At 50.2% G+C, this 15,815-nt stretch overlaps 5 protein-coding genes across 5 annotated transcripts; 3 read left to right on the forward strand and 2 right to left on the reverse strand.

Moving 5' to 3' along the window:
• Nucleotides 1–376: 376 nt before the first annotated feature.
• On the reverse strand, nt 377–2,036 carry AtWU_00641 (SAC3/GANP domain protein; the record flags this gene model as incomplete). The annotated part of the gene is made up of 3 exons (XM_035495756.1): nt 377–593; nt 647–1,907; nt 1,964–2,036. 3 exons carry the CDS (start codon nt 2,034–2,036, stop codon nt 377–379), a joined length of 1,551 nt encoding a protein of 516 aa, XP_035351649.1.
• A 527-nt stretch (nt 2,037–2,563) lies between these two features.
• AtWU_00642 (ESCRT-II subunit protein VPS36) lies at nt 2,564–4,626 on the forward strand (the record flags this gene model as incomplete). The annotated part of the gene is made up of 3 exons (XM_035495757.1): nt 2,564–2,664; nt 2,805–2,940; nt 2,992–4,626. 3 exons carry the CDS (start codon nt 2,564–2,566, stop codon nt 4,624–4,626), a joined length of 1,872 nt encoding a protein of 623 aa, XP_035351650.1.
• Nucleotides 4,627–5,078: 452 nt separating this feature from the next.
• On the forward strand, nt 5,079–7,295 carry AtWU_00643 (uncharacterized protein; the record flags this gene model as incomplete). The annotated part of the gene is made up of 1 exon (XM_035495758.1): nt 5,079–7,295. The coding sequence occupies one exon, from the start codon at nt 5,079–5,081 to the stop codon at nt 7,293–7,295; it is 2,217 nt and encodes a 738-aa protein (XP_035351651.1).
• Nucleotides 7,296–7,834: 539 nt separating this feature from the next.
• Nucleotides 7,835–9,442, reverse strand: AtWU_00644 (uncharacterized protein; the record flags this gene model as incomplete). The annotated part of the gene is made up of 4 exons (XM_035495759.1): nt 7,835–8,413; nt 8,489–8,630; nt 8,706–9,012; nt 9,109–9,442. The coding sequence occupies 4 exons, from the start codon at nt 9,440–9,442 to the stop codon at nt 7,835–7,837; spliced, it is 1,362 nt and encodes a 453-aa protein (XP_035351652.1).
• An 836-nt stretch (nt 9,443–10,278) lies between these two features.
• AtWU_00645 (YjgF-like protein) lies at nt 10,279–10,835 on the forward strand (the record flags this gene model as incomplete). The annotated part of the gene is made up of 3 exons (XM_035495760.1): nt 10,279–10,443; nt 10,526–10,675; nt 10,731–10,835. 3 exons carry the CDS (start codon nt 10,279–10,281, stop codon nt 10,833–10,835), a joined length of 420 nt encoding a protein of 139 aa, XP_035351653.1.
• Between the last annotated feature and the right edge of the window lie 4,980 nt (nt 10,836–15,815).

Consider the following 15,815-nt stretch of genomic DNA (forward strand, 5'->3'; position numbering starts at 1 on the left):
AGAATTGACAATGATCATTGTATTGACAGCTGCGCTACCGAAATGTTATCAAACAAACGTCAGACGCCTTCCCTTATACCCACTTCTGCCTTCCATCCATCGACTTTTTTTTCTCTGTGCACTACCAATCCTCCTCAAGTCAAAATGGGTATATGTACTCAGATCGTAAGCGGTTAATGCAGGACGCCTCTAATGCCGGAAGCAAGGAAATAAAACGAACAGAACTCCAAGCGCCCTGAAGAAACGAACAGAATAGGGGAAAGCTGGGGTGTGCTAGAAGTATCCAGAATGGTGAAAGGGGTGTCGGAAGGTGAAAGTGAAACCGCAGGTTGCAAGGAGGAAAAGAAAAAATAAGTAAAATCGAGAGATACGGAACTTAGATCTGTCCCTTGATATCGACAATTCGGTGGGCCTCGGCCTTGGCTCCTTCGAACAGTTGGCCGGCCCTGCCACCCGTAAGCAGTCTCACCACGCCATCTTTCTCTTGGAGGAGGTCCTCCGAAGTATGGTCCAAAATGAAGCGGGCGCTCTGCTCGTCGGACTCGAAACCAAGTTCTTCAGTAATGAAACGGATGTTTACATCAGGTTTGTACCTGTATTATCAAGGTCAGTGGCCGTCACACGTAGAATCAGAACAGAAACTTACGCTTTACAAATTGCTGCAAGTGCAGAAAGTCGCTCACGATCCACGAACATATCCATTAGATAAGCCCCCATATTCGGGGTGTCGAGATAAAGCTGGAAGAAACGGTGATAGTTCCCAAGAGCAAGAGCGGAACGGACATCCAACGCATGTTTCACAGCAAGATCCCGTTTGTCTGCTGCAGTTAGATCGGCCAAGGCATCGTTCATGGCCGTCCAGTTGCGGGTATGGATGAAATAGAGGATACGATAGGCCTTGAACTCCGTAGGATGACCGCCAAGTTGCTGTGCATACAACGCTCGTAGTTGAGTCTGGCACTGATTATACTCACCAAGGTCACCTTTCTCTAGGGCAATTCGGGCATGGATTTCATAGACGCTGACAGTGAATTCGTTCCTGATATGCTGTACAGTCAAATCTTGACGGAGGGATTTGAACTGATCACAGATATAGCCATAGTTGTTGTCCTTTTTCCATTTCTTCTTCAGTAGGTCTAATGTTTTCATCAAGACCGGCAAGGGACGAACGGTATCCGGATTCGGTGCAGAAGTCAGGCGGAAGTAATTCTTCTCGAGCTCCTGGCACCTTCCGACAACAGGGCCTTGGTTTGCATTGGGGGTGGGTGATGCACCGCGGGAAGAGGGTGAAGATCCATGTCGTCCTTGTGCGTCCTCGAAACGTTTCCTCCGCATCTCCAGATTAGCTTTTGACTTACTTGGGTTCTTACTGTCCATCTTCTGCCGCTTGTCTGTGGAAGGATAAGTGACTCGGTCTTCAAAGGCATTCTGGTTGTTAGTTTGTCTCCATGGTGGACAGCTGCTCGCGTCTCCGTGGTACTCCACCGATTTCCTCTTCTTCGATAGGTCAACCAATGGAGTGCTGGACTTCTTCGGCGAATGTGTCCCAAATGTGGCCCAAGTCGAGACACCTGGGCTGGCGAGCACCATGTTGCGGTCGTTTTGAACCATGACCTGCGGCAGAGGCAGGGTTTCCCAGTCGATCTTATCGAGCATATTACCCTCTGCTGCCTCCGTGATGACCGACTTGAGTTTCGCCTCCATCTCACTCCGGTCGACCGTGGGAAGGCGGTTTTCGGGCGCAAAGCTGCGTTGCACATATTTGCGGACGGCTTCTGGAAATTCTACTTTTTTGCGGGTGGCGGCATCGGCAGACGTCGTCGGGGGTGTAGAAGAAGGAACAGGGTTGGTGGCTTTTGTGGGCGCGATACTACGGCGTGCTTGCACTGGGATATAAGCTGGGGCCACTGCTGCCACGTTAGTCAAGTCTGAACAAATATCACGGGCGGGAAGAGAAGCATACCATGACCAGAGTGAATTGAGGTGGTAGCGGTGGCTGAAGCCGCAACACGCCATGGTGGGATGCCGGAGCTCATGATGAATGAAGAAAAGAGGATCTATTTTAGGGGCCAGTGCAAAAAGGGACAATAAAGAAATGCGAAGAGTGATGATAATCAGAAAAGAGAGGTATTAACTACGGATGATTTGATTCGAGCCAGTCAGAACATATTCCTACACCAACAGAGCCGAGTAGGTATCACTGAATGTAAGAGAAGATAAAGGTCGGCCGGTCTGTTTCTAACGAGACAAGGGGCAAGATGATATGTAAGTTATCCACAGGGGTATGTTCTCCAGGCTTCGGGGTGAGTGAATAAGGATGATGAGCGGAGAGAGAGAGGGAGACTCGCTTAGTGACGCTGGATCCCACTTGACTTGTCTCGGTGGCGGAGATTTCGTCTTGGCACGGAGACAAGATACCGCCTACCCAATATAGACAAATTACATCAGCACGCCGATCTGACTGATAACGAGCAATACAACCAGCGCCAAGGCATCTCGCTTTCGTATACTCTGCCCCTCTTCACCCTTTCAATCGTGAAGAGATGCTGCTTGATCTTACTAGATGTTCTTCAAGCCTTTGGATCTGACAACTGCGCTTCGCCCCTCGCTGTTGCCCGACGAGACCTTACTCTTTGTCCAGGATGCGGTGGGGTTGTACGAAGGGTGAGTAGCCGGTTGTTACTTCACCTGCTGCATCGGCGGTCTCCATGCTTGGGTCTATTTCACTTCTTCTGGAACCGAGCCTTAGTGACACAGTATATATCTTCTCAATTGCTGACTGTTAATGTCTCTTCCATGATCAGAAAATATAAAATCCCCAATTATCAGAATGGCCATGCCTATTTGACCTCGCATCGTGTCTGTTATGTAGCAGTTGATGAGCCGCGGAAATACTCAGTTGGCATTGACCTCAAGGATATTGATAGAACAGAGTACCAAGTACGTGCTGGTTCAATCATGCAAACTGGCCTGAAATCTAATGTATCATAGGCAAGCTTCTGGAAGTCCTCTCCAAAGATTACGCTATACCCTAAACCGCTGAAGAACATTGACCGGTCGAAAAGCGCTGGCGCAAGTCCCTCTCGATCGCAGTCGCCCCTGACCCCAAAGTCCGTGTCTCATCCTAGTGCGGGGCTTCCTCCACCCGTGAATGCGACATGGGTATGCCCTATATGCACCTTTTCCAATCCCGTGCCCTCCAATTTCGACCCGTCCACCGCTACCGCGTCCACGCCGATACCTCCTTGCCTGGCATGTGGTATCAAACCCCCTTTTGCGACTATCCTTAAGGCTGCAATCACTGCTGCAACAAGTCGCGAGAGTACTGTTGCGACGCCACCCATCTCTCAACCTGGGCAAGAGTCCTCACTTGGGAATAATGGCCCCAAGAACCTAACGATTCCACAAAATGGTGCCCAAGTGTCATGTCCTCGCTGCACATTCGTCAACCATCCGTCTCTCATTGAATGTGAAATGTGTGGAGCTTCCTTGGTCTCTGCAAATATCCTCAAGGTCACCAATGGCGATCACTACCGTGCGGAATCCCCGGCCCCTGTTTTTGATCAGGGCAGTATAAAGAGCAAGCAAATCAAAGATTGCATGAAATTATCATTCCGTGGAGGTGGCGAAAAGATATTTCTTGAAAGGTTGAAGGGCGCCTTGATCCAGCGGAAATGGCTTCTTTACAATGCTCCGCCTGTGCCACAACAACCATCGCAGTCAAGCCTCGAAGCTCAAGGTTTAGCCGTGCCTGCATTAGCGAACGGCCCTGGAGCATCACAGCCTCGCTCACCGGGAGTTGGCATTGCGGGGCTTGAGCGACGAGGGCTTGAGGCTCGTAAGAACAATGAGCTCGTCATTGGCAATGCTTTCGAGGATCTCGAAGCGCTTATGGCATCGGCGAAACATATTGTTGCGCTTGCTGAGACGCTAGCCCGCGAGTCTGGGATGGCTAGTGACGAGAGCTCTGCTGAAACTAGCGCCGTCCTTTCGGAATCAGCGGCGGCGTTGGGTATGGTGACAACGAAAGATATGCTCGGGTCCGGGGCAGAGAGCCTATATCTGTCGGAACTGTCACGAAATCTAGCAGAGTATCTAACCGACGATCGTAAGGGCATCTTACAGAAAGAAGGCGGGATTATCAGTCTTATCGACTTGTGGGCAATCTTCAACCGGTCCCGAAACGGGGTCGAGCTCGTCAGTCCTTCGGACTTTCAGAAGGCTGCGGAGCTATGGGAGAAACTGAAGTTGCCAGTCCGTCTGCGTCGATTCAGGAGTGGACTGCTTGTTGTGCAACGATACGACTGGACTGATGAGAAGACCCTTCGGCAGCTGCTAGACTGGATGGCAGAGCTCCGTCAAGTGCCACCCACGGAGCCGGTAGCCTGGGACTGGCGTCTGTTTGGACGTGCCGTGACCGCACAGGAGGCGGCACAGCGATTCAAATGGAGTGTGGGCGTTGCAGCGGAGGAGTTGGAAATGGCAGAGGACAAGGGAGTCCTTTGCAGAGAACAGGGAATTGAGGGGCTCCGGTTCTGGTTCAATTATATTGCGTCTGACCCAGACCTGCAGGAATTGGATGATCTAGGACTTGCAAAAGTTAGCATAGACAACCATGACATATAGAGATGACGGGAATTTTGATTAAGAATCCCACATATGATGATTCTGAGCGAGCAACTTCTACTTTGAGTTTCTGCCTGAGGCATAGTTCTAGACCGACAACCCCGCGTTTGCCCCGTGATTGGCTTATCGGAGCTCTCTCCGCCTTATCAGCTGCCAACTCTCTCCCTCCCTTGCACTTCCAAGTCACTCTCATCCTTCGTTCATCAGTATTCTAGCTCTCTTTCCAATAAACTGATTAGCTATCTCTCAGATAAAAGTTTCTACTTTGTGGTTACTGTCCTTGTAGCGGCCCTCCTGACCCCTAATCGTCCCCTGTGATGTAACCGAAGACAGCTCAGTGGCCGTCCGAATCCGGTCTGACGTCGTGGTCGAAGAGCTTCATCACTCCTTGCTTAGCGTCCTTCTATTCTAGCTTATATACTTCAAACACAGAGTCCTTGCGAGCCTCAACTATGATATATACAACCGCAGTTGCAAATATCAGGGCCGTCAGACGTTCCACGGCCCTGGCCAGAGCTTATCCCCAAGCCATACTCTTCGCGCCATCTCAACATCTGAAGTCCTCCTGCCAGCGCCGTCACATATGGCGCGGTCCGGGCGAGAGGATAAACTACGAGTATTTGGAGAAGCAGATAGATAAGCACAGACGATACTGTCTTTCGAAGCTTCGTGAGAAGCCCGCACGTCCGCGGAAAGCGAACGTGTACGAAAGTCAGAATCCATGGGGGTTCCGAGGTTACGGACCGGGCTATGATCGAGAAAAGTCTTTTCAATTTTACAAGCGAAATGGTATCAAGGGTGACTTTTGGGAGGCCGAAAGGTCCCGCATCAAGGAGAGAATGAACCAGATCAAGAGGGAGATTGATAAGGATCCCTACGCAGCATTATTTGGAAGAAGGTTGCAGCCATTTAGCTCCTTCGAGAAGCTTGATAATGCCTTTACCTCCATTTGTCGTTCTTTCCTAGGTCTTGACAAGTCGGAAAGCACCATGGATACAACAGCACGCCCAAAGGCCACTACTGCAGTCTCGAAGGACTCTTCGGAATCGCCCAAGAAGCCACAATCAGACGTGAGTGGTAGGGTCCCATCTTCAGACGAGACTGTATCAGAGACGGGTCGACCAGACTATGAATTCGACCCTGTTAGTGGCCGCATGATACCCAAGGATACTGAGCAGCCGGTGGCCACAGCAAAGAATTCTCGCGGGAACGACATTGATACATCGGCCGGGGCCCAGAAGCCTCATTCTGGGCCTACCGGCTATCTATCCCCATTTGAACGAACAATTTCAGAGCCTAGGCCGGCAACAGAATCAGGAAACGATAGGGCAGAAGGAACATCGCAACAACGTGTTGAGGTGGCGCCAGTCGCGGATGAGCCCTTCCAACCTCCTGAGGTGCAGAAACCGGAGTTACCAACAGAAGCTCGCTACAAAGCTTTGGAGCCATCAAATGATACTATGAAAGACCAGAGAGATGTGTCTGAGAAACTTAGCAGTCTCTCAGAAGCGATCATGGCCGATCAACCTAAGCTTCAGGATCTCACAATGAGCGGTGGACGCGTCACCTATGATCACCTAGAAGCGCCAGTCAACAGTCGTTCGTTTGGAGATCAACCAAGCAATGAGGCTTCGATGAGACCTCTAGAGGCGCCTGAAAGTCCTCTAAGTACAGCACACGAACAAGACAGGGTGCAAGCAGAGAGGGAGGAGGATTTAGACATCCTGAATGCCAGTGATATTCGTTCACAATACTTGGCTAAGCCTAGTATTGACCCTGAGATTGAGAAGCAGATCCGTCAATCTCTCGACGATAGGTTCGATTCATTTGTCGATCCCGCTGGTGACATTGACGCCCAGAGCGTTCGAAGCAAGTTTCAAAAGCATGAGACTTTCGGCGCATCTGACGAGGCCATCATGCCAGAGAAATCAGACGTTGGTGTACAGCCCAATCAACGAACTGCAGAAAGTCGGGAAGCTTCACAGGTACTCCAGTCTGGAAAGCAGGAAGCTACCAAGGACTTCGATCGAACTACTACCATTGAGCAGCCGCTCGCTGGCAGCCCGTCAAGTGAAACCTATAGAGTCCTTGCATATGATCCCTCGACCCTTCAAGTAAACGAGGCGGAGACGAGCTCGTCTTTCCAGGCTTCAGACGAGACAACCCACCCGGCAGAAATTCTAGGTCGCCTGAATGCCCCTGCCAAGTTCCTACCCCATTTTGCAAGAATGCGTACCGATGGTTACGAAATTGTTTCCGGTGGTGGGGATATCCTTGTTTTCAAAAAGTCCAGCAGTTCCGTGCACGACAGTGCCGCTCTCCATTCCAAAGCAGCCGGCAAAATTGAAGCTAGGTCCGACGGTCAAAACGACGAACCTTTGAAACAATCTACATCACCTACTCAGCTACCGCAGGAGCATTTCTCCAGCCAAGCTCCTGATCATCAGACCAAATTTCCAGACGAGACTTCACAGGCTAAAGGCTCTTCTTCGAAACGACAGTCAAGAGCTGGCCAGGCTCTACGCAGGATGCTGTTCAGTGGCGTAGCTACCGCAGGAACATGCTACGCCATAGGTGTTGTTGTCGAATACTTCCGCACGGGAGGACAGGATGGACGGGGTATTGATGCTTTCACGGCTTTTGAGTCTGAGCGGCGTCATGGAGACTAAATTTGGATGTCTTCGCACAATTCTGTATAACTATTCGAGCTGATTTTTGCCATGACCATAACGAGTATGTAATATGTAGTGCGTCTCCTCTCTGTAACTAGAGTCACATTTTCCATTGATAATTAGGCTACGCTATCTGCTCCATTAACGCCATCTTCCCGCTATGCTATGAGTACATCAATTTGGTATGAGCAAAAGACGAGAAAGCAAAACGAAGACAAAGAGCTAGCAAAGACAAAGTGAAAACAAAGCAAAGGCTAGGCAACGTGCGAGCAAAGGCTAAGCAAATGCAAAGGTGAATGCAAAGCAAGGTGCAAGCAAGGGCAAAGCAAAGTCAAATCTAAGCAAAGCCAAGGTGCAAGCCAAGTGCAAGCAAAGGCCCAACGAAGAGCAAAGCAAAAGCCAAGCAAAGTGCAAGCCATGAAGAAAGAGAGTACCGAAAAGAAAAGTTAAGACGAGAGATTGAACACGTCCCGTCCCCAACGCCTATCGCACTGGCAGCGCAAAACCACCACCACCACCCATCAGCCCTCACCCCCTCAGCGCCTAGCCGCAGATGACGACTCCGCAGGCTGCGACTCCTCCTCCAGCGGAAACTTCTCAAACATATTCTGCATGACACCACACTTAGCGCGGCCGCCCATCAAATAACGATTGAGGCCAGCCAACAACTTCAACGCAGCATGCCAGTCACTCTTTTTCCAGAGGTCATATTCCTTGCTAGCGAGCACGCGGAACACGGGGGCGTCATCTTCGTCCGGAGCTTCATTTCTCTCCTCTTTGAGAGTGTGTAGCCAATCGAGTTGATCGATATCGTGCTCGAGATCTTGCTCGGTGTAGCGACGAGTGGCGTCTCCGGCGCTGAAAGTGTGCAGTTCGGTGTTGGAAGTATCGACGGGCTTGTACTTTTTGCAGTAGATGCGTGAGATCTTGGAACTGGGGAAGATGGCGCGTTGAACGTGGAGTCTGCTGCCGTGGAGGTTGATTAGGAAGACTTCTTGGTCGGGGAGGTGGTGGCGATGGATGTGCATGTGGTGCAGGTTGGTGAGGAGTTGGCCGAGGTGGAGTTGGAAGTTTTGGGAGAGGGTTTTGTGGAGTGGTTGGTTGTCGGTGAGGGTCTGTGGTAGGGGTGTTAGTGGGTTGGATTTGTCTTTTGGGGAGGTGGCGTAGGAGGGTTAAGGGAGAGACCATACAGTTGTCATTGGCAGGACAGTGCGTGCGTACATAGCATCGGGGTAATAATCAACGACGACGCGGCCGGAGGTACAGGGTCCGTCTTGACGTTTCTCTTTGTAGCCGGTCCAATATTCGAGATATTCTCCCATGACTTTGGGGCTGGTTGGATGGGAGATGATGAGGTTAGTGTATTGTTGCTGTGCAGGGTCTGTTAGGGCTGATGTTGTTACGTACTAAAGGTGGAACCAGAGCATGGCCTTTGAAGTCGGGTGCATGACATCCACGTTAAAGAACAACTCGGATATGAGAGCATGAAGTACGTTGTCTTGGTTGTAACGTGCTTGTCTGAAGTCAAGGTTGGTTGGACAGGTAGCGGCACTGCCTGCCTCGTCCTCGAAGAGACCTTTATCCCACTGAGGAGAATTCTTGAGGTTACGGAAGACGTCGAAGAAAATGGTCTCGAGGGTAGGCCATTTATTCTGATTGACTCGACGTCCATTTCTGGCGTTGCGGAAGATCCAGACAGCGCGGTGGACGATCTCTAGTATTGAGTTAGCTTTGCTCCTTCTGAGTTCGTTTACCTATGTGCCATGATATGGATAGTGTTATATGCGCTTGGATGGGTATATAGACTCACTATCTTTGTCTGCTCTCTTGAGGTATCGCAGAGGCACGATATCTTCGTCAGGACGGCTTAGATAAACCCTGGCTTTCATGCCGTGGACTTGGATATCAACGGACTTTGTCTCAGAGATCTCGGGGATCGTTTCCATAACTCTGAAGGCTGGCCATCTGATGTATTCAGTATTGTCAAGTTCCGCGGCAGCTCTTTCTTCTGCAGCTGCTTCTGCTCGTTCCTCTTCAATCATCTTTTTCGCAGCTTTCAGCTTCGCGAGGTCCCTCCTGGCTTTGGAGAGCCTGAGACGCGCCGTTGCTTCGGCCACCTTCTTCCGCATCCCCCGGGGATCCATGATTGCGGTGGTTCACGAATGCATAGAAGGAAAATGAGGATGGGAAGAAGGATAGGGACGTGTCTGCATCCTGTAGCACAGAGTGCATTCAAAAGATGAGTTGTGGACGTGTTCAGTCGTCGTGGCAAAGGCCATCTTGTGTTGGGAGAGTGAATCTGCGTGCACTGCGTGCACCGTTTGTGATATCTGCTAATGCGGAGACATCTGGCGGAGACTGATCCGTTTAAGATGTTTGAAGATGAGGAAGTTCGTGGTTGCGTTGCCTGAAAGCTGTGAATGTGATGTTGAAATGCAGCTGGAGGAGATGGTGTGAGTGTCATTGTGTTAGATTTACAGAAGTGAAATATATTGGTGAGGTTCTGTCGAGCTAAATGGTTCTTGTGTGATGTGCTTTGGAGCACAAAATATAGGGTTGTGGTGTTGTTCCCAGAGAGCAACATTGGCGGTCGTGAGGAACATATATAGTTGTGCCACGGTTATCAGTTGGTCTAACCAGTTGGTACTAGCTGCCAGATCCACCAACAACTCTAAAGTGACTTAATACGTATCAATGTTGTAGTATCACAAACTTGAAGAGTCTACACCTAAACCTTCTGCAGTTGTTCTAGGGTATCACCTCTGTGGTGTGCATGATCTCCTCATTATCGCCAGCATTCTTAGTCACATCTCGGTGGGTCACAACTCATGATAAGCGCGACTCCTCCAACTTCCCCGCTTATCATCAACCTTCGCCCTTCCCCAGGTATATATTCCGAAGCGCTACTGCCTTTCGAGGAAACAATATAGGTTATATCAACTGCAACAAAGAGGAAACTATAGCATCTAAAATATTCACGATGTCCAAAGCAACCAGAATCCCCATCCGCACCCAAAAGGCCCCTCTCCCACCGCCATTCCTCTCCCAGGGCATCGTCGTTGGCGACATGGTCTACTGCTCTGGGCAGGTGGGCGTGAACCCTGCTACAGGCAAGATGGTTGAGGGATCAATCCAAGAAAGAACGGTACATTATTCATTCCTACATAACCCAAATAAATATCCCTGACCAAGGGTGGGCCTAAAGCTACTCAGCTAACGAGGTCCAGAAACAAATCCTCAACAACCTGAGTGCCGTCCTTGAAGCAGGCGGCTCTAGTCTCCAGGATGCCGTGAAAGTCAACATATTCCTGGCTGATATGAATGACTTTGCCGCTGTCAATGAAGTCTATAGTTCCTTTTTCGCGGATCCGAAGCCGGTGCGTTCCGCCTGATTGCCCCTAGGCAGAGTCACATACTTACTGACGAACCTAGGCTCGTACATGCGTTGCGGTCAAGACATTGCCAATGGGGACTGATGTGGAGATTGAGTGTGCTGGGGTGGTGAGCAGTGTGCCAAGTCGAGGGTCTCGTCTGTGAGCAGCAAGCAATGATGCAGATTTCTGGATATGAATGTGATGCTATGCGAGTACATAACTGGACAAATGCAGACAAACATTGCTTATGTGCATATACTCTGCATCTTGGCTGAAGACAACGGATAGACCGGCGAGCCTGGTATGAATAGCCTATGCGTCGACAAGCCCGATTTCTAATGTTAGGAATCGGAATGCCAACGGTAACTTTATGCATGGATTCGAGCGGCAGCTGGACTTAGTTGTGTCTAATGCGACACCGGCTGTCGGATGCAGCTCAGATGGCTGATGCGAGAAGATCATTCGTGCTATTTACTCCGTCCTCCGTGCTCTATGCTGGATCCTCTATCGTAGCTAAGCGAACCATTGTGTCTCAGATCGGCTGGGTCGGTAAAAGCACAGATTCAGCTCCAACGGGTCACGGGTCAAATAAGAAGAACTGATCCGCTATTATTAGCATAGTTCTCCATCTCAGAGTGGCCTTTCGTATAAGCTGGTAGGAAGCTGAATTATCAGGATTTGCAGTTGGAACAGTTCAGGGATAGTCCACTGCAACTACTGAACTGATCGACCTTTTTTCAGGCTCTGATCCGAACATCGTGACTGTCTCCAGAATTGGATCTGCTGGAGATGGAGGGAATCGCTGGCCTCAAAATGGGCGAGGCTAGTCCGCATGGGGGCAATGCACGCGCCAAGAACCGACCACCAACCAATGGAACCAAGGGCCACGGTGGGGCAGCAGTCAGGAACAGGCTTAGTGCCTGTTTGAAGTAATTTCCCAGTCCTTGGATCGTTGGCAACTTTTGTCCATGGTTCATTAGATTCAGGGTCTTATCCCCCGTCCCAGGAACTGGTCGCATTTAGCATATGATATAATGGTATCAGGATAGAGATATGTGTGATGGGCCTTGCGGTAAAGGTCCTCAAGATACAATGGCCTAGTGAAAATGGTCAGTGTGTGGTCTTACGTCCGTCCAAGGCTTAGACTCGAAGACGCTCTTTGAATGGACTCAGCCTACAAGATTAAAATAGCAACGCGAACAATGGTGCCACTGCTGGACGGAGTTCCGTGGGTGCTACGACTCATCTAGCTTTCTTAGTAGTATCACCAAATGTCCACTGTCTCTACTCAACTCAGGCGAACGACGATCCAACTCCTAAGTATTACAGAGGAACCCATCTGGATTTGGGTCTTATCGAAGCTTTGACTTTCCCGATCTGCATATGCTGCTGAAGCAGTTCTGACCGTCAACCTTCTAGATTCGCACATCACCCTAGGCCATGCTCTTCGTGAGATCCAACACTCGAAGAAGCAATGACCATGGGGCGCTCCTGCAAATCCTTTCTGACTGTGCTGGCCTTGGGTACCAAGAGTCTCAGCCAATACGCGATCTGTGGAATTTTGTACGACTCTGTTCGTGGCAATTCTGAGACCGAAGGGATGGAAAGAGCCATTGTTTCAGCCCTGACGGCGGCCCCCCAGCAGGGGCTGTGAGCGACTCTCCTGCATTTCTGACATTCCAATCATGTCAGGGAGAAAAAGATCGATGATTGCCGCGCTGTCAAAAAGCACCAGCACCGACTGGCGGGTTAGAAGAAGAAGATAGTACGTACAACTCTTATTTTCCCTGCTTGTGACGGTTGGCGCCGCTGGGCATGCACGTGGTGTAAGACATGAACATGCCTTCCATCGTCTTCCTCGCCCAGCGTTAACCGGGGCTGGGTCTTGCTGGAGTCTGAGTGTCGAGCAGGCCCCCCTCCCATCCTTCGTGAGTAGGCTAAGAAATTAGCCCAGGACTAACGGAATGGAGCACGTTCTCGAAAGGACCTGAGGTCAATAGTGTCCGCCACTAGCTTCTGAATGGAAGAGAATTGTCTTGAAGGCAGCAACTAGATAGAATTTTGGAAGATGCAGTGCTACCAGCATATTAGCACACCACATACCCATGTCATGGAGCTTGACAGGTATCTCATCTTGAATAGTAAGGCCTGTTGCATACCGGTAGAATGGATGGGACGGGTGCGCATACGTAGTGGCTCCGTACGAGGCACGGATGGTATTGGATGCTTTGGGGTTAAGAAGGGATGGTGAGACAGCCGGGGGTGGATGGCCATCATTGTGACTGACTCAACCCGGCGGGCGGGAGGGGAAGGGGCATCAATAATCTAACTTTTTTATTTTATTTTCTTGGATTTTATTTTCTTTGCTGGTGGTTGTAATGTTAGGCAGAGAGGAAAGAAACACGGCTTTCCTTCTCAAGGAGGAGGAGGAAATGCACCCGACCGCATTATCTTGGCTGGCAGGTGCATAACCCCATGCTTATCACATTCCTCCGATCCAAGTTACGAAAAAAAAAATCCCTTTTGCTCGCCTTTTCGAACCGAACCAAGCCATGCGATTTTCTCTCTCTTTCTCTATTGATGATCCTTGCCTGGAGTTGTTTTTGCTCAGTTGCCAGCCTGTCGAGCAGGCTGCAGCACATGTGTTGCTCGTATCACCACGCACCGGGGCTATCCCCACATCCATCCAGGAACCACCCACACTAAAACGACGCCGTCAGTCTAGGCCTTGTGGTGGTCCGAACCTTGACGGAATTATGCCCTTTGCAGAAGAGGCTGGCGTGCGAGGCGGGAATTACGATGCGCGCCGTACCACTGCTGATCGGCAATTGTCCCTGGCCACTCTCACCGGCCACTTTACGCTGTGTTACCTGTCCAGTGTGTGAGTAAAGTAAAGTAAAGTATGTATCCGTGAATCCTCCGTGACATGCCTGAATTTTGAGGATCCCACTTCAAGTTTAAGCATCAATCTTCCCCATTCCTTAGACCGCGATCATTATCTCCCCATACGAGCCGACTTTGATGGGTTAATTTCCTTACCATTCCCCTGCGACATCCCGGAATGATTGGACACTTTGTCAACATCGCCACCAATCGTTCTCTGGCTCCGTGAGGTAGTGCAACTGCCGGGCTGTGTCGTCTTTTTGATTCTATGCACCGTCTGCATGCTGCGGCATCCACCCAGCCTCGAGCAAACTGCCAGGGCATATGACAGCCCGCAGCCTACAGTATACCCTGCCATGTTCTGCTTTACACTGCACACAAAGTGCGCGGAGGAGTTCCCGATCTGTGAAGAGGAGATACCTGATTGACACCTTGTGCTCCATATCTGTTCGGTTGACGAGACCCTAGTATGTCGATCGAAATACACCATGCTACCCCTCTTTCAACGTCTAGACTCCCCAAAGAAGAGTTCTGTCCACTGCATATCATGCGATCTATGGCCTGAACCACTCGGGGTGAGGGTGTTCTCAATAGTTCCAGCGGTAGCGAGCTCGGAGTTGGTCTTGATGTGCGCCGTTGTAGATAGATACTGCACTATAGACGGAGCGCGGCCATGGTCAGTACCCAAATAAGCTCTCTTCTCCGTATACTATTGATCGTTTGGCATCTAGTGTACCTTTTGATGGGGGGTTCGACCAGGACGGCATGCGTACATGCCTTCTCCATTGGGACGTTCCTCCGGCTAGACACGCACATACTGTCCGTTCACACTATCCATTCATTCATTCGGCCATTAGTAAATACACTCATACATATTAGCCGGGATGTAATGACTTGTAGTGCATGAGGTGTAGGCAGAGAGTCCAGAACCGGTGACACGCAACGACAGCAACGAAAGCAACTCCAGTATCAAATAGCAAAGACCTAGAACATGCTCAACCCCAGGTTGTTGCGGGCATTTGTCGTCAGTGAGTGAGCAAATGTGCAATTGGGCTAATGAGGATGCGAGGTGAAGATACGGCAACCAAGGTACAATACCGTACGGCAAGAGGTGGGACAAAGTGGAAGGGGGCCCACCTCTACCCGGTGCGTGTAGTTTATGGCCTTGTCATGGGGTGGTTGGCATTGTAGCCACGGCCTTTTCCTTTGCTTTTCCCGCGTGCTTCCTGCCTTTTCCCCCCTCTGCTTTGGTGTGCCTCGTTTTTCCCCTGCCGTGCCTTTTTCCCTTCCTTCCCTCCTCCCCCCCCTTTTTTCCAGTGGTACCAAACCACAACTCCCACAGCCCAACCCGGAAATCCAAGTGGTGGTGGTAAGAGCTAAGTAAAGTAAAGTAAAGTCAAAAAGTAAAAGCCGGGCCCCAAAATAATCAAATCTACCAAAAAAAGGCGATGACACGGACCGGCAAACCAACTAAGCCAAACTAATCCAAACCGCCAGCCAGAAGTAATCTCCCCTTCCCTCTCACTCTCCTTTCATTCATTTTAGTGCTGTTGTTATTATTACTGTTCCTAATTACTACCACCATTTTTTTGATTTTGATTTTTCCCGTCCTTCCTTTGGTATTATTATTATTATTCTTCTGCTTCTTCACTTTGCATCGCCTATCTTTCTTTTCATTCTTTACTATCATCCTTTCCCTCTTCCTCCTCTCTCTTCCTCTCTCTTTCCCCCCCTCTTCGCCCCGTTTTTGCTTCGCCAGCGCCGGTGCTTCGTTGACGTAGCCCACCTGCGAACACCTTTTCTACGTCAACGAGCCGTTGGGACTTGCCAATTCATCCTCAGCCTTTCTCTCCTTGCATCCCATCCCCCTCCCACGGTCGCGCGCCCTCTTCAGGTACTACCACCACCTCCAACCGCCGTTCACCATAACAACCCACCCCCCTCCTCCACTACCATTACCACCTCCACCTCCTCCCTCCCTCTCCACGGCCGTTTTTCTCACTTAACATCCCTTTCTTAGATCTTGTCGCTCGCTCCTTACCGCCTCTACATTCGTTATTGTTTTGTTTGCTGGTAGTTTTTCGTGAGGGGTTACTGTTGGTTTCTCGTCGACCACACCCCCTGCCGCTCTTTGAACCCGCTTTGTTTATACCGAACTCCCGCCGTTGGTGCGCGCACATCCATCCGTCAGCTGTCAGTGCACTATTAGAGCTTGTCGCTTTCGATACTTTTGATTCGGAGATTTTTTTGGTGATATAGT

The sequence above is a fragment of the Aspergillus tubingensis genome (genome assembly GCF_013340325.1).
Source record: "Aspergillus tubingensis WU-2223L DNA, scaffold_2, whole genome shotgun sequence".
Taxonomy (NCBI): domain Eukaryota; kingdom Fungi; phylum Ascomycota; class Eurotiomycetes; order Eurotiales; family Aspergillaceae; genus Aspergillus; species Aspergillus tubingensis.